General features: G+C 51.4%; 1 protein-coding gene across 1 annotated transcript in view; it reads left to right on the top strand.

Moving 5' to 3' along the window:
- Positions 1-15,097, top strand: part of LOC101847686 (serine-rich adhesin for platelets) — a 20,421-nt gene extending 5,324 nt beyond the window's left edge. Inside the window, exons 3-5 of the mRNA XM_005107805.3 lie at positions 508-9,223; positions 9,921-10,119; positions 11,374-15,097. Of these exons, the coding sequence (XP_005107862.1) occupies positions 508-9,223; positions 9,921-10,119; positions 11,374-13,980 (11,522 nt within the window). The 3' untranslated portion in view covers positions 13,981-15,097. The remainder of the gene's footprint in view (positions 1-507; positions 9,224-9,920; positions 10,120-11,373) is intronic.
- Positions 15,098-18,466: the final 3,369 nt, after the last annotated feature.

Here is an 18,466-nt window from a genome sequence, read left to right on the forward strand (position 1 = left end):
GGGGGGGTAACTTGCTGATCGTTGAGTCTTTACACCATACTGCTTTTTAGTAGCAATGTTTTATTGTGGGGATATTGTATACCTACATTGTTATGCTATACATGATGTATTTGCATCTTGTAAATGCAGTAAGTATTACTCAAAATGCTGTAATCTCAAAGCAGATGGCACCATCACCATCCTGAAGACTGTTGAATTACATACAGCCTTCATACTGGACTGAGTGCATGGTGTTTGCAACTGAAATATAGAACAGATTGATCTGACTGTGTTTGTTTCTTGGAGTGTCCCTTGTAATTACTGATATGATGGTGGTTTATGGTTTTTTGTTGGTCTTTTTTTAGGGGGGGGAGGGGGGGGTTGTAGACATACATGGGTTTGTGTCATGATGCTTATCCTGTACTGGGGACAAGGGAGGCTCTGGAATTCTGTTCTCGTGTTTTCACAAAAATTCATTGGCTGTGTTAATTCATTTTTACCCTTTCTTTTTCCTTCAAAATTTTTCAGATGCTGGTCAAGGCTCAAACCTCGTCACTAAAAAGAAAAATGATCTTAATCAGGCGAATGTTAGGTCAATGAGCAGCAAGCGGAAAATCTCTGTCAGCTCAACCAATTCGTCCAGAAGCAATTCGGTGGACAAAAGGAAGAGGATGTCTTTAAGGACTGAGCAGAGCAGCTCTGCGACATCGACCTCTGACAGTGCACCTAATCAGGAAAGAAGCTCAGTATTAGCCAAAGGAAAGACCAGGGCCGTTGCCTTGGGGAGACTGAGATCGTCATTTCCCACGGCCAACAAGAAGGCTGCCGCTTTACGGGGCAGGTCATGGCAGACTCTGCAGAGAACCATCCGCAGCAAGCAGTCTTCCCAAGGGACCGACGCGCTCTCCCACGAAATGAAGCGCCTTCAAACCACAAGTGGTTTTTGGTCTTCGAAGGCCTCGCAGCGCACCAACAGCCCAGCTTCCCAGACCTCAGGTGGTGGTACCTTAGACGCTGGTCAAACAGAGGCATCCACGGCTGACACGCCGACGCCGCCAAAGCCCAAACGTATTCCTGTAGGGAAGTCGACCCACAAGCGTACCGGCCCACTGTCTGAGGTGAGGCGGCTGGAAACTACTCGGGGGTTTTCCTATCCTGGCGCCATGGTGCTGGGTCCCCGAGTTTCTTCAAAGACTTCCAGAGATGTTAGCCCAGCATCTAATTCATCGCAAGACAGAATCACAGCCTCAGGGGGCAGATCTACTGCTCAGAACAGTGGGCCCCAAAACAGTTCTAAAACATCGAGGGATGCTAGCCCGGCTTCAAACTCATCTCAAGAACGAATGACAGCCCCTCGGGCCAGGTCTTCTGCTCACAGCAGTGGGACACGATTCGGTTCTAAAACATCGAGAGACATCAGTCCAGCTTCCAACTCATCGCAAGAGCGCACGACGACTGTCTCGCGCAGCGCTTCTGCCCGACAGACAGGCGCAAATGCCTCTGAGATGTCGGAGAAGAGCATGAGCCCTGCGCCGGGTACCATCTCTCTGGGCGAGCTGCGACGGCTGGTCACCACCGAGGGCTTCTGGTCGCCCAGCTTTGGAGAGCACCGTGGGAGGTCCTCGCGGGACCTAAGCCCTGCCTCCACTTCGTCGGTGGAGAGAGACAGATTAGGACGTTCCAGGTCGGGGGGACAGGACGTAAGGGAGAAGGGGAGCGTCAAAGATTCGGCTGTCAGTGTGTCTCCTGTCACGCCAGGCTCTGCGTCGAGGCAAACTGGCAAGTCAAATGTCTCGGTTCAGAAAAGTTGTAAAAAGCAAGAGTCGGAGTTGATGGACAGCTCTGCTGCTGCTGATATAACCAGCCCTGGGCCAGCTGTGAGGCGAACAAGGAGAAAACCAGAACAAGACTCAGAGTTGTCCAACAGCACTGATGTACTAGTCAAGGAAGAAGTGGCCAGGTCGCAAGGCCGAAAACGCAAGCTTCCTGAGGCAAGTTTATCGACGTCTGCAAAGAAAAGTGTGGTCTCTGAAAGCCGTGAAGAGGTTCAGGCTCTTCAGTCATCAGAACTAGGTCAGGCTGAGCCGAAGGGAGAAAGTTCTTCTCGGCGAGGTTCCACTGAGATCTTCATCTCAGACCTGCTGGGTTCTAGTGAGCTGAAGAGACTAGACACCACTCCCGGTTTCTGGGCCCCCACACCCGACATCGGTTTTGTTCTCAGCAGATCGTCTGCTCGCAGGTCGAAGGATGGCAGAGCAGACGCCTTCGTGTCTTCCACACCCAGAACCAGCAAACTGTCTGCCACGTCCCCAACGCGGAAACCTCAGAGTTCTCTGCTACAACACAGAAAGAAAAAGCTGCAGTCGTTAAAAGCTGCACTACAGAAGACCCACGCCAAGCGCGGGAAAGTCACAGCGAGCCAAGAACAGAAGACAACCGCCCTAGAACCGAAGTCAGCCACAAGTAGTCAGGATGATGAGCCGGACACAGACGGCCAAGGGAAGAAAAAGAGGAAAAAAATCTACTTCGGGACCAAGAAAAGAAGGGGTTTGAAAGGTGTGAGCCCTTCCATGTTGAAGTACTTACGCCGGGAAGCCAAAGAAAACCCAGGCACCGAGGTGGATCAGCTGGTCTCCAACTTTTACAGTAAAGTCAACAACAAGTCTCGCTTTGTCAGACTGCTGAATTACGTTCAATCAGCGAAAGGAAAGAGCTCAAGCCAAAAAGTTGTGTCAAAGGCTGAAATCAAAAGGAAGATTCAGGATTCAACATCACGAAAGTCGAGCACTGTTCGGGGTATAGAAAAACAACCGGAGCCCAAAGGTCTGCGAACGAGAGCAGCTGTGAAACAAGAGGTGGAGCCTGTGACGTCATTGGAAGCAAAGGTGGAGATGTCGGACAGTTCAAAATTTTCATCACAAAGTGCTGGGGAAGTGAGTGTGAGTGGCGCTGCCGCCAACTGTGGAAGTAGTGATGGGGAGAGCAGATGGAGGAGGGTGAGAGGCCTCAGGGAAGAGAGGGGCCCTTCAGCGGAGAAAGCCTCCGTCAATAACAACAATAACAACGATGTGAAGCAGGTGGACGGTGTGCATGGGGCGCAGGCACTGGTAGATGCACCCACTGTCGAAAACTCGGGGGAGAGGGTGGAGTCTGACATGTCATGTGTGGAAGAGGGCGATGTGAAGAAGTGTGCAATGGAATCAGCTGTGGAGCACCGCAAGGATTTGAAAGATATTGAGAAGGAAGAAGCGGAAGAGAGTGTACCTGATGATGGCGAATGTAAGGAGGAGGTTAAGAAAGAGGAGGAGGGTACGTCAATATCAAAAGTGCCCGGATGTGAACTGACAGAAGAAACCACCGTTGAACACAATCTTTTGCATTTAGACTCTGGTAGTGGAGCTGTGGATGCACCATTGACTGAGGATGGTAAATCTTCCAGCGATAGTGGACAACACATCAGCACATTGGCTCTCCCTGAGAGCCTGGCGTCCGCTGAGTGCAGTGGCCAGAGTGTTGTGACAGGGACAGACAGTATTGTTGAGCCACACACAAAAGTGACGGACGCGGTGAACACTTCTCCTGAGGATGAAAACAGTGCTGTTGATGAAGTGGATAACGTTGTAGTCCGTGCAGGGGCCACTGTAGCAGAAGACAACAAGGATGATGACGGTGTGGTGGCGAAGGAGGTTGTGGCTAGCCCTGAGGAGACACAAGGAGGAGGTCCTGTTGCTGACCACAAGTTGAGCAGGCCCGAAGAAGCAGCCATACCTTCAGATATTGCGGAGGTGGGTGCCGGGAGTTCGAGTTGCTCACAGCTGACTGGATCAGACGCTACTGCTGGTGGCAGTGAGAACCTTAGCGCTGCTAACATGATGAATGATCAACGTTCTACGGGTACAGCTTTGACACCACAGACAGATGTGGACATTGGACCAACCGAGGGTGTAGAACTCTGCTCTGACCAACCCATGCCGGAAATGACGTGTCAAGTGCCTCCAGGATCTGCTGTAGTGGTCTCAGATGTGACTGATTCTGTGTCGTCGGGGCCAGTTCGGGAGTCGGACATCAACAGTGTTGCCGCCAGTAGCCTGCCAGGTGAGGTGGACAGTGCTGCTGGTGAGCGAGAAACTCGGGGAGCCGATAACGTGGTGGTAGGGGAGTCTGGTGGTTGTGATGGTACCCAAGAAAAGACGGTCGCGACTGATGTCTCTGGCATCGCACACCCTCACAGCGCTGTCGGGAGTCGGAGGTTTGTGGTGAAAGGGAGAAAAGGTAGAAAGTTTATTTTGAACAGAAAGAAACCGCATGCTGGTGACATGAAAGAGAGTAATGTTGGAGCTGGAGAGAAACCACCAAGCACTCTCTTGTCCAGGTCACATGAGCGTCTGAAGAGCCCACTTCACCGCGTGAGAAAGAGAGGCCGCAGCGGCTGGCAGAGGGGGTTGATGAAGAAGCACTCAAGGGTGGCAAAGCCAGTGTGGAGAGAAACACGGGTGTCTGGTGGACACACGGACTCTGCCTCTTTGCCTGAGACTGGTAAAGGGACAGAAGTTGGACTTCAGGACCCTGTGTCTAGTGCTCTCGTTGACAGCGAGGCTGATGCAGTGACAGGGGGTATCACGGGCAGTAATGTGTCAGATGGTGGACCTGAGCTGTCAGAAGGACACCTGGAAAGTGACAAGTGTGAGATTGCTTCAAGGGGGCAGTCTGTTGTTGTTGCTGAAGAAGCTGGTGATGGTAGTGCCTCGAATGCACCTCTGCTGACGTCGGAGTGTCAAGAAAAAAATGACTCGACTACCAATTTACTCTTGAGCAGCAGAGATGCAGGCAGTGATGGGGTAGTGGATGTTCCTCAATTGGCGTCAGAGATTGAGGGAGAAAAAAACAGTCATTTATCGCAGCTGCCTCAGCCTGATGGTGGTGCGGACTTGGAGAGATCTGGCCCGGCTACCTTGTCTGGTCCGTCTGTGAGCACGGACAAAGGTGGGGGCAAGAAAAAGAAGTTTATGGCCATGCTGAAGCGGCTTCGCACAGACGCCAACCTGGCCAACGCGACGCTGGACGAGGACACACTCAACACGCGGGCCAAGAGAGGCATCCTCCCCGTGCAGGTGAATCTCCAGGCGCGGCGTACCAGGCTCAGGCAAGACAACACGGTCAGGAACGTGAGCAGCAAGTTGAAGCGCCAGATGGCTGGCGGCTTAGGCAAACAGCTCAAGATTGACATCCCAACGGAAGCTGATGATGGCAAAAAGAAAAGAGGCAGGCCCAGAAAGCTGAGCGGTGGCCCTCTGCCTCAGCTCACTCCATCTGGGACACTGCCAGCTTCGCAGGAACTGAACTACCCGCCAAACACCACACCACCAACGCTCTCTCCCCAGGTGTCCCTCGACCCAGCGACCACCAAGGCGGAATTGGATTTCTCTGGCTCACTGCTGGAGAGGCAGGAGTTTGAAGCGGTGCCTGAGGGGGTGGACGAGGACTACCACTTATACCTGTCGGGGGTCAGCGACGATGACACCAGCACGTCGCCGCTCAAAGGCACGTCAGTCAGCCCCGTCAAGTTTCCTGTCACGGTGGCTCCACCTGACCTGACAGCGCAGGACAATGTAGGAGGGACGAGCGCTCTTTCTCTGAAGGAACCACAGACCGATGGCACTCACACATCTTTGCCTGCTGCGGCCCAAGAAAGGGGTCCCGTCGGTGTAGCCGGCCGCAGGAAAATGAAGGGAAAGAGAGGGCAGCCGCCGGGCCTGCCCATGTCGGAAGAGGACACCTTCAAGCGGCCGCGGACGGCTCGCAAGTCGATGAAAGTGATCAAAGACATTTACCCCCTGCTGTCCACGCACAGCTCTCCCAGCACGTCCGGCAGGAAGTTTGAATTCCGTAAGAAGTCGACGCGGTCGCCCATTGAGATGTTGGAGATGAAAAGGAGACAGGAGGAAGCAATCTACGACCAGGAGGAAGAGCGCCGTCTCGCCCGGCTGCAGCTGTTGAGGCAGAAGCGGAACGCTCGTTTGACATTTGATGAAGATGCCAGTTTTGAGGGTGAAGGGAGTGAAGGAAATCTGAGGCCGTGCGCAGTTGTGCTCAGCGACTTTGTCAAGAAGCTTCAGCTGGATGCCTTTGAGACTCAGCCTGACCATGCGGCAGATACTTATGGAGTGGCCTCTCCTGGCAGCTCTGTATACGAGGAGGATGATGATGAGGATTGGTGTGCCGACCTGGAAGATCTTCAAGATGAAGATGAGGAGGAATGGAGCACCACTGGAACGCGGGAAAGTCGTCCTTATATCCCGCGACTAAAGATCAAGAGAGTGTTGAAAAAGGGCAAGGAAGCCAAAGGCAAACTGCGTGAGAGTGGGGAGAGTGCACGAGTACCAAGTCACCACGAGCCCATCAAGCTCATCATCAAGACGGAGACATCGCCTGGCAGTGAGTCTATGGGGTATTCGGCAAATGTGACCACAGCGACGGTCAGCTCTGCGCAAGGTTTTGATCTGGACAAAATAGCAAGAACGGGCTTTGAGAGCAGCTACCTCGAGTTCCTCAAGGGCAAGCAGGGGGGTGAAAAGAGCAAACCTGTTAAGAAGAAGAGACCCCTCCTGTTGGTGCAGCAGCCCGCTACTGGCAAGGAGGGTGCGGTCAAGCCTGGGGTGGACCAACAATCAACCAGTGGAGACTCCACTCACAGTCCTGCGATTTCTCAAACTGAGCTAACAAAATCATCTTCTCCCAGCATTACAGCGCCAGAGCTCACTGCTCAGCTAGGTCCCGCTCCTCCTGTTAAGCTCGGCCTGTCCACATCTCACTCAGTCCCTGTGGAAAGTACTCCCCTGGCTGCAGATTCACATAGAAGTGTTGCGGATGATGAAGATGAGGACATTTTGATTGTAGATTTGGACGAGACCCCCACAGACACGCAGGGTGGGGCTGAGCCTGGGACGGACAGAGCTAAGACTGATGGAGAGACGCACACCGCTGTGACGGTAACTCGGGATGATGATAAGACGGCTTCTGAGACGTGCGGAGCGGCTCTGACGGCTGGTGTCGATGTGGTGGGGCCAGGACCTGTGCTCAATGTGCTCCAGGCGTCTGACGAGTCTGAGAGCGGTCTCAGTGGAAGCTCAGAGGTGGGGAGGGACAAATCACGCCTCCCATGCCCTGTCAGAAAGACCTTATCCAACGATGAAATGAACCTCATGCAGCAGTCGTACGCCCCTGGCTCAGAGGAACCAGGTGCTTTTAGCCTCGATGGCAAGGGGATCCCAGCTCCTGTGGTTGGTTTGAGTGGAGAGCAAGCCTCGACAGAGAAAGACAAAGGTGGCAAAACTGTCACACAGAATACTGAGACTGATAGCCAAGTCTCAGGAAAAGAAACACGTCCTGGTGTGGTAAGCACCTTGCCTGCTCCGCCAGTGGTGTCAGATCTGGTGATTTCTGGCGCTGACGCCGACGCCTCTAGGTGTTGTGAGGCCGGGCAAGATGGCGGTGAGAAAGAGCGGGATCCGGGAAGTACTGCAGATACAGTGGGAACCCAACAGTCGGTTACCCTGCTCGGTGACTCTGGGACGATGGCCGCAGCTGAGGAGAAAGGAGAGCAGGATATGTCGGTTCCTGGCTCTCCGGCTGGTCAAGATGGAGCACGCGTAGAGGTGGCTGTGGTCAGTGAGAGCGCGACCAAATCCAAAGACGATAGGTTCTCTTCCTTATCAACACTGACGCAGTCACAGACGGTGTGTGATGTGTCCAGCCAGAACAGTATGGCGGTGTCCAAGGCCCAGACAGTCACCGAACCAGATTGTTTAGAGCGGGAGGAGGCAGCCACCAGCACAGCCAATGACGACCACAGCTCAGGGCCCGAACCCAAGTCCCCCGTATCAAGCGGTGCTTCACACAAGCGAGCAGACACCAGTGAGAGCAGCAAGAGCCCCAAGGCTAGCAGCCTTTCCCCCATTGGACAGACGGAGTGGAAGCTGAAGCACATCCTGCTCTCTGACAAACAGGCCTCAGGGAAGTACTCGTGTAAACGCTGCGGTTTCTCTGCAGGCACCAAGCTCACCATCGAGTCTCACATCTACAGCCACATCCCCGGCGTGCAGTTCCGGTGTGCTTACTGCGAGTCCGAGTTCAGCTCCATGGCTGCCACCTCCACGCACTTAAAGAACACGCACTTGGTGAAGGAAGCCAAGTTCCACATCAGTCGACACATAGATGAGAAGAACTTTTACGAGAAGGAGGAAGGCAGCCCGGCGCGTACGCCAGCCGCCCCGCAAGTGTCGGCCAGTCCCACAGGGGAAGCTCAGTCCCCACCCGTGTACATCTCGGTGGTGGTCAGTGGGAATGTGGGTCGCGGTGGGCGCTCGGCCAGCTCTCGCCGTTTTGTGTGTACTCACTGCGGCTTCTCCACAAATGTCCGAGATGATGCGGAGCATCATGTGTCAGACCTCCACTCTAGTCAGAGCCTGTACGCCTGCATTCTGTGCGACGAAAACGTCTTCTACTCCGAGCCAGACATCAAACAGCATAGCGCCACAGTCCACCCGACACGGACGAGACCCTACCGCAGACTGCCAGATTTTTACGACGCAGAGCGCCTGCACAAGAAGGAGGAGGCAGCAAATGCAGAGGACTCGCCAGAGAATATTCTTGGGCGGGTGAGCTCCATGCTGCACCGGGAGGACTCTGATCTGGAGGCGGCCTCCATAGACCACCGACAGAAGGCAAAGGACTACCTGTACCTTCAGGAGGGCTGGAAAGAGAAGCGCAGTGCGGAGGCTGACAGCACCACTGCGGTGGATTATACAGAGGAGGCTGTGGACAATGATGTGGACGACCCCGCAGCTGACGACGCGGCCTTGCGGCAGGGAGAAGAGACCTGGACGGGCCGGGTGGAGAGAGTGGGCGGAGGGAATGAGGTCAGCTCGAGGAACGTACCCAGCACGAACAGCAGCGAGCTCAGTCCGTCTCTGCCAGCGGAGACGGGGAGCTTGAAGCACAGCAGTAGCGGAGACATCTCGTCCACAGCCACCGCCCGGGGACAGGCGGAGGAGGAACCGCTCGCAGAACAGGCCACAGTTGTCTCAGGAGGGCTCACTGCAGGTTCCAGCGGTGATGGTGACCAAGACAAGTCTGCAGAGAGCAGGCCTGAGGGGATGGCAGGGGATGAGCCTATCTCACAGACGAGTGTTCCCTCATCGCAGCCTAGTGGAGAGACTCCACCAGCCCCTGGCTCTGACACAAGGTATGTCTGTGTGTAAATCTTGTAGTTACAAGCAGCAGTCTCCTCTGGAAGGAGCCCTGGGCAGGATGCTTGTCAACATGGCCTGTAGTTTAGATCCCTGACAAGTTGTCAAAATATTTCTGAATTGGTTCTTTCCTATACATCTTTTTAGTTTTTTTTCCATGGGGGAAAATGCATGAGTGAGGAATTTACTTGGTCATCTACTGTCCTCCTGATCTCTCTGTCTGTGGTTTATGCTATTTCTTTCTCCCTTTACTTATATGTGGGCTACCAGCATGACTGGTTTGTGGGACATTTATAAGGTATGACAAATCAAAGCTTAGGGTCAAATGCACTCTGTCAGCTCACCAAAATGGGTAAAGATGACTCCACTAATTTATCCGGAAATTGCTCAAAATTAAGATTCCCCTCTCAAACTTGCATATATTTAATGTCGTGGTCATTTACAGCCAAATTCATAATATATTGGATACATTTATGCCATTTGTTTATGACGATGTACTCAGAAAGTGCACAAATCAACTGCTTAAACTAATTCACCTCAAGTTGTCATGCCTGCAAATATTAAATAATTACCAGCCATTTCAAACTTTGACCAGGGTTGCCAGCCATCAAAGTGGTTTGCTCCTGTGTCTTCCACTATGTTGCATTTGAAGCATTCTCCATAACCCAACACCATGCATGTCCATCTGTCCAGGGTCGCGGCCAGTTCTGAAACGGACAAGCCACCTGCCCTGGATGCGGCGGAACCCATGGAGGCGACAGCTCCCCCCGAGGCTGGCCCGAGTGACGGGGACTCCTCCGGCCTGAAGATAGTGGAGGTGGTCAGCCTGAGTGGTCAGCAGGACAGTCCCTTCCACTGTGAGCGCAGCACGGCCGCAGTCTCCCAGGCTGAGGTATGGACAGATAAAGCAACTTTAACCCTATCCGTACGTCATGTTTTACTATCGTATCCATACGACGTGGGGAACTCTGTGCCATCACTTTTCAAAGAGGAAATTTACTTGTTGATCCGTACGCTTTGCACAGCAGGCTGTCAAAATGATTTTTGGAGAAATACTGAAAGTTTCAAAGAGATCTTCGCCCTAGAAGTTTTCTAAAATGTGAAGAAAACAACCCCGAGGGTTCAAAATGACCCCCAGGGCATACGGATAGGGTTAACACACTGGCTGCCAGCGGTTGAAATCCCAATTCAAATTCAGACCCGGCTGCCAGCAACACAAGGGTGTTTTACATCACTCTTTGTCGGATAACTATTCGAAGTAGACACTCTTTATTAATTATTTTTATGATGTGTTTAATTGAGGTGAAAACAGGTTTTCAAGAGGTATCACACTTCAAAATAAGGACAAAAATAAACCCAGAATTACTCGAGCCAGTGGTTGAGGAAGTGCATGAAGCAGCCTCGAAAGGCACTTTTATTTTACCGTTTTTAACAGATTGATTGAGATCTAAGTATTGTAAGTCACTTTGATGACCATCTGGTATGCCTTGTTCAGCATCAGAACCCATTAAAATGAACATATTTTCGTTTAGAGGCAGGACAATATTGAAGTTCAATCTTGAATTGCCGAACACTTCCAGATCTAATTAATCCCCGTTGTAACTAATCTCGTCTAAGAAAAGAAACACAAAAGCTACATTAGCGGATCAAGGGACACCACTACCGAAATAAACCGGCATTAAATAGCATGACTTTCCCAGGGCTCCCCGTTTCTACCAATTTATCTGAATATCCAGTATTTACAGATTTTTGGACCGGCATGAGCAGTCAGTGAGTTCATGATGTGTTTTTTTTTTGTTCAGTTACCACATTTATCCTTTTTCTCTCTGTGGTTCAGAAAATTTCATCAGCTTTCATTTATGTAAGTGAGACTGCTTTTTTCTCCTGTTTGACTTTTAAAAAACTTGTTAATGTTGCAAGTGCAGTAAAACTTTTACTATAACTAAAAGAGATCCTTTTTGTGAAGAGCTACAGTTGGTGTGTTGTCGTGAGTTTTCCCGGCCACAAAGAAAAGCCTTGGTAGTATTACCTTGGGGTTGCTCTTGTCCCCTGGTTAATGAAGGGTGTCTCTCTTGGTTTATAGTCTCTCAGAGGTCTCTGGAAATGGTTGTCGTTGGCTTCAGTGAAAGTGTTTTTCTGTCCTCAGGCCTTGTGGAGCAGCCCTCAGACGTCTGTGTCCGGAAGTGTGAGTGTCACGGCCAGCGCCGGGTCTCCCAGCTGTGATCCCACCCTCTCGACTCAAGCGACGACAGGGACCATGTCACCTCTACCCTCGCAACACAGTACAGCTTTGGGCCCGTCAGGAGATGCCTCTAAACCTCCTCAGCCCTCTTCCACCCCCACAACGACAACCACTTCTTCTATTACTATGTCGTCAGCGTGTGCTTCATCGTCATTAACAACAACAACGACCTCGGCGGAAGCCCCCACATCTTCATCCTCATCCTCTTCCACCGAAACGCCGCAACCGTCATCGTCGGGTGGGCGTCTGCCACTGTCGTATAAGTGTAGCGCCTGCAAGGTGCACACGCCCTACCTCCTCATGATGGTGAAGCACCTGAAGGCCAAGCATCCGCTCATCGACTGCTTCGCTTGCCCCTACTGCAAGAAGGCGCTCTGCTTCTCCAGCCAGAAACAGCTGCGCATCCACATCAAGAACCACCACCCGGACAAACTGTCGCGCAACGAGATCTCCCTCTCGGACGAGGCCAAGAAGCTGGTGGAGGCAATGGTGCTACCGTCCAGCCCCGAGTGCGTGCGGGTGGGCAACCGGCTGGTGCTGGAGGAGGACATCCACACGTGCACTTACTGCCACCTCAAGATGACATCGCTGGCCAGCGTGTACGAGCACCTCAACGACCAACACTCGGACCTGTTTGAGTTTGTTTGCCCCGTGTGCCAGAGTTTCAAGCACAAGGTCCTGGCTGAGATCGCCACGCACTGCTCCAGCGCTCACCAGACCTCCCTGGACACAGACAAGGTGCACGTCTCGGTGCCCAAGAACCTGTTCTCTGTTCTCACCTGTATCTCCCGCAATGGAAAATATATTGAGAAGACGCTGGAAGCATCCTCCTCGTCGTCGTCATCGTCTCAAGACACTTCATCGGACACTGCCAGTAAACCACCCCCCGCATCCTCTCTCGACCTCTCCTCTACTAGTAAGTCTAAGGAAACCACAGATGTGCAAAAAGAGTCAACGGAGCAGCAGAAAGTGGCAGAAGCTTCAAGTCCAGCAGTTCAGCAAACTGCTGTAGAAATGAGCGCAAGCAAAACCACAACCACGTCTGCGGTTACTCCCCCTGTTGCGTGCACGGGCGCCCCTGTGCCTCTCATTTCACTCATATCACGGACTCCTCTCATCGCCATCCCTCTCACCACAGTGGGCACGTCGGTCTCCACGCGGCCTGTCATCGCCTTCTCCAGTGCCCTGTTTGACACGTCGTCCATGCCGGGACCCCCTCCGGCCGCCCTGGCTGCCCCTGCCCCACCCCTCGGACTTGTTCACAGTGCCGGCGCCCCTGCCGCTGCCAGCTTCCTGTCCCCACGACAGCTGCTGGCCTCCTCTACCATCACCAAACCTCAGAGCCTCCGACCCGCCCCCTCCCTCCACCCCAAGCCCCCCCACCAAAGTCAGACACATGGCGCAGGAAGTGGCGCTGGTTCGGTGAGGAATCTGCCGGTTCTCAACGTGCCTACCATCCGACCTCGACCTTCCTCCTCCTCTCCTGCCCGTAGTTCGGAGGCTAGGAGCTACACCTCGTCCCCAGCCTCCTCCTCTCCTAGTCCACTAGCTCACAGCTTCCTCCAGCCACCAGCCACCTCCACCACCACAGCTACATCAGCCACAGCCGACAGTTTACCTGATGTGGAGCCCAACCCCGATGCCTTCAAAATCTTCAACCTGCGACCAATGGCACCAGCAGCCCCTAGCGCCTCACCGTCACCGAGCGCCCCGGCAATGTTTGCAGGGGGTCAGGCTTCCAGCACGCCCACTGTGTTCCCCCCTGTGAGTGGTTCTAGTCTCCCCGGCGGCTACCTCCCCGGCCACATGGCGGGTCTCCCACCCGGCATTGTCATCCCCCCCAACCTTCTGCCCCAGGGTTTCTCCTACCCCCAAGTCCCCGCCTCCAGCCCGGGGACTCTGCCCACCACCAGCAGCAAGTCACGACAGCCCACCACCTCACGGCGACACGGGGAGCCTGCCGCCTCGACCAATCCCTCGCAGGCCCACAGCAAACGCGCCGCCACAACAGCACTGCTGCTCAAACAGCAGAGGGAGGAGCTGTACCAGCTGAAGCAGCAGCAGCTGTCTCGCCACGCCCTTGAGCTGCAGCGGCAGAGACTGCTGAGCAGCCAGCTCAAACAGCAACAGCCACAGCACCCCTCGCCCATGGTCCACCCAGCGTTCCCGCGGCCCCACCTCCTCCCCCACCCTGTAGCCACTCTGCAGGCCAGGCCCGGACTGAGCATTCCCTTCCCCATCCCCCACTCGTCACCCAGCTCCCCGGCCGCCTCACATTCCCCGCTCTCCGCCAGCCCAGAGTCTCACTCTGTGGCCCCGCCCCCCTCGGTGGGCTTGGCTCAGGCGGGCCAGGTGGGAGCGCGCCCGGCCAAAGGCGTCCACAAGCGCAGCAGTAGCTTGTACCAGTGCCCCTACTGCCCCAGCGGTGTGCGGCTCAAGGCCATCGAGGTGCCCTCACACATCCAGCAGCAGCACCCAGGGCAGCCTGTGCTCTTTAAGAAGGTCGTGTGAACACACATACACACACACACAGACTGATGGACTCGCTTCCCCTCCTTCCGTCAAGGGAATGACTTTCCTGGGAAGAGCCCATTCCTTCCTTCAAGTCCCTGCCCATTTTGGCAGTGTATATATATGCCCTACTGAACAGGCGAAGACTTTTGTGCATGATGCTCGAGTTGAGACTGGGTGGTGGGCTGCTGCAAATTATGTACCACAAGGTGCACCCTGACATCTCAGCTGTTCCGTTGTGACTGGCTTGACATGGCGATCAACTTGTCCTCTGTGGCTCTCACTTCCTTCCCCCCCCACACACACACACACACACACACACATACACATTGTACAGTTCGCCATTAGTAAATGAGACCTCTCTTCTTGCTGAGCTGTCTACTGTCACTCTGTTCCTGAGCCAGTACGTGAAGTTGTGCAGGTTATGTGTTTTGCCTTGCTGGTGCTGAGTGTATGACTGTTGTCTTCATTGTTTATAGAGCAGAAGAAGATCAGTCGCTCTCGAATTCTAGACCGTCGTGCTGTGTTCACCGCTGAGGTCACCCATCAAAACTCTGAATGGCAGCTTCTCCATGGACTGGAGTCCTTCATTCCCCATCCGATCACAGGCATCAGAGTTACCATACAGTGTGTCTCCTTCTGCGTCCCCTCTGATGCTTCAACGAACTTGCAAGTTGGCTGTTGCCCAAATCAGTTGTCCTACTTCGCACGTTCTGTGCAGCATGTCATTTACAGGTGATATTTCAACTGGCAAATCAGGATGGTCCGCACCAGGTTTTGTCTCTCCTACTCTGTAAAGTGTGTCATCTACAGATGATTCCGTGAACAAGCGAATGGACAATCGTCTACAGTACATCAAGTTTCTCACTCTGTCTCTTGCTTCAAGTGCAGTTTTGCTCGTCATCTACAAGTGTTTGAGAGTTACAGAGTTTCCAGAACTGGCAAATCAAACAACTCTCCCGTCAGCTTTCCTCCTAAGGTGTTTATCCAGTGATTGAACGAGGGCTCAACACTCTTCCCCTCACTTGTCATGCTGGTGGTAGCTGACATTGTAGTGCTTCTTAATCTTATGTTGAGATTTTTTCCAGAATTATCTTTTTACTGGGGTGGGGGGGTGTGGGGGATGACCAGAAATCCTCTTTCTCTAATTGTAGAGAGATTTCTAGTGCTGCGTCTCTGGTATTTTTGAAATATATAGTACTTTTGCCTGAAACTGTGCTGTTACGGTAGAGTGGTCCTGATGTCATCCAATGTGAACAAATAGGGGGTAGACTGTAGTTGAAGATTACAAGAAAGATTGTTGGAAAAACTGAAAATACTGGACTTAATTTTTGTTGCTTCAGGCCTCTGTAGTGTAATAGTTTAGACTCTTTGCCTTTGTACTCAGAAGGCATGAGTTTGGACTGTTAGGGGAAATTATTCACTTGAATAGTATGTCCCCCACTTATCTTCTGGGATGTTGTATCCAGCTTAGCTTGGGTTGGTTGGACCTGACATGCAGGTTGGAAGCCGCCATTCTCGTTAATGATCGAACTTATTTTCACTGGAGAGTTTTTTTTAGTAAAGCTCTAAAACAATGCGTGTCTACAAAACATCTGTTTATGTATTAGTATATTATCTGTGTGTTATAAGTGCTGCAGTTGATAAGATTTGAACAAGACGGGTGTAATGTTCTCCAATTTGTTTTAGTTTTAGATGGGTTGGAAGTATGAGTGCGTTTCTCCTGATGAGGTTGGTAGGTCCTACCTCTTTACTTTCCCTGTTTCTGTTTGTCTTACTTTTTTCCACATCACCAAATGACTGGTCATTATTGTGTCAATGTGCTTCTCTTTACTCAAACAAAGAAAAAGCCCCTGATGTGAAGGCAGGGAGTGTTTTTATGCAAGAACTCTCGTCCCCCCATGGATAGTGGGGTCCTACTTCTTGGCTCTGTCCAAGCCTTTTTTTTGGGGGGGTTCTGTTAATGGTCAGGTTAGCCACATCAGACATGACCCCCGACTTCACTCCGCACCTAACCTCCTTGGTGAGGCATACACAGACCTGTTAGCCGTCACAGGATCATATAATGCAGGACGAGTGGGATGAGGGCTCTGCTTGTTGCTCTCAATTCCCTCTTTGTCTGTTGCCATGATTTTTCCTCGGCACAGGAATGTCACTGTTGTGAAATTGCATTTTGTTGCTGCAACGGCACCGCTGGCTGAGAATGGAGAACCGTTGTCTGCAGTGTGGTGATTACACTCTTTGCTGCTGCGCATGAAAGATGCGAGTCTGTTCCCCGTGTGGGGAAGTCATAAAATATCTTTGTCTGTTTTGACGCTGTATGCCTCTTAGCCATGGCTGGCCCTGACAGGCAGGGTTAAAGTGGCCTGACTCCTTAATTGTGTGTTATTATTGTTAAAGGAGTCATGTAGAAACCATTTAAGGATTCCACGGGGGGAAAATGGCATAAAATCACTAACTTGAAATTGTGAAGGGGTAATTTTAAAAGCTTCTGGACTCATATTTGTTTGATTGGTGGTTTATTGTTACATTTGTTGAATGGGAAATCTTACAACTATAATCAATCAACAACAGTTGAACAGAAATACTGTTATGAGTCAACAAGTGTTCAAAATTGATTCCCTTACAGTTTTCAGTTTGTGACTATTCCTGCTTTTCCCGTGGACTCCTCATTTACGACCATTGCATGCAAGAAAGAGGGTGTGTGTCTTAGGTATGAGCGGAGAGCTGTTTGTACGCCTCAAAGTCACCTTGTTTCTCAGAGAAAGTGAGAAAGACGTCGTGTACAGTAATTTCTTGTGAGTTAACATACATGTGAGCTTGTTTATGAGAGAGCTTGTCTGTGTGTCATGTGTTTGTGAGGGTGTGGTGTGTGTCTGTCTTTGTGTGGCCATGTTGCTTCCTATTCACCTCATCGCCTACCATGTCCCAGTGCCTTCCTCTTGTTGTGTTTCCCCGTGTGACGCAAGGCCCCTGGGCGCAATGCATAGCTTGTGACGCAGGTTTTGGGGTTCTTTGTCTTTTTTACCTTTCCACTACGCTACCTTAGAATCACAAAGTCCTCTTTGGCTGTTTTGAGTTATTAAGACTATGAGGTCAGAAACCAAATGTTTTGTCTTCTCCGTGAAAATCATAAGATCATTCAAAATCGTTGTTAAGATATTCAAAGAAGTGCTTTCGAAAAAGTTTGACATGTGAACCTCAACATTTTTTACGTCAGATTTCTCAAAATCAGACACTGAGCAGATAGAACTTTGTAAGTCTAAGGTAGCGACTAGCCATATATATAGGAAGTTTCATCATAACAGATGGCTGGGGTTACACAGCAGCGGCTTGATCATCTCTCTGATGTGTATTTTTTATGACAGCGCACCCCTCCTTTGTTACTTGATTTGTGCCATGATGAGGGCTGGGCTGATCGTATCCTGAGCAAGTCCTATGTGTAGCAGCGTGTTCAAATAAGGCACTCGTCAAAATAATGAAAGTCAAGAAATTGGCTTTTATCCGCGGGTTTGGGAATTTCTATCGAATTTTGTTGGGGTTTCTTTTGGATCAACTCCTTTCATGCCCGTTAAAGTATTTAAAGAACACATTTCTGTATGGATTGTCCTGAAAAATGTCAATAAAAAATGTAAATTTTCAAGTTTTCAAGTACTCTCAGGCTATGGAAGTTTTCAGACTTTTTCGGCTACACTTAGATTTTTTTCACCAACAGGAAGGCGAATGAACAGGCTTTAACTTTAAGATGATACCAATAACCCCATATATGCCCAAAAGTTGACGAGCGCCTGATTCCACCACGTCGCCTGATTCCACCACGTCGTGACACATATTGACCAGAGCATTGTCAGTTGGGGGGGGGGGGGGGGGGGGTCAACAGCTTGAGTTGCTGCGAGTGTGGTGTGTGCTGTTAACGCCGGGGTTGCAGTTGTTGTGCTCTTCCTTTTCATTGCATCTCTTGATCTGGAGTGTTTTGCGCATGTTTGAATGGGCCACGGCTTCGTCTTAAGAGAGTGAGACCTGTGGATGCACTTGGTGCTGTAGGAACTGCAGGCAGACTTTACTACATGTACTTTATTATTACACTTTGTATCCTTGCTCTTGAAAACTGGTTTTCACCATTAAACATCAAAAGCTATTTATGGCTGATCTAAGCGTGAAAATGGGAGGGAGGGGGGTGTCTTTTCACAAGCTGATTGTGGTGATAAGATAGCAGCCAGAAAGTAAAATCAATATTCTGTAGCTAGCTGTGTGCTCACTGTCCAGAGAATTGTTATGTTATATTCACCTTTACCTTGAGTTGCTGCTGGAACAAATTTTGGTTGAATCTGGTAATTGTAAAGACTATGCACCTGACTGTATCTGAATATAGTTTTGTTCCCCCCTCTCCTTGCCGATATATTTGAAAGCGCCTTGGAATGTAGATGTTTGGGTTTGTAATGGTGGAGACTGTGTGTGTGTGGTCGCACCAGCTTCTCACGCTGTC

This window comes from Aplysia californica, unplaced genomic scaffold, assembly GCF_000002075.1.
Source record: "Aplysia californica isolate F4 #8 unplaced genomic scaffold, AplCal3.0 scaffold00633, whole genome shotgun sequence".
Taxonomy (NCBI): Eukaryota; Metazoa; Mollusca; class Gastropoda; order Aplysiida; family Aplysiidae; genus Aplysia; species Aplysia californica.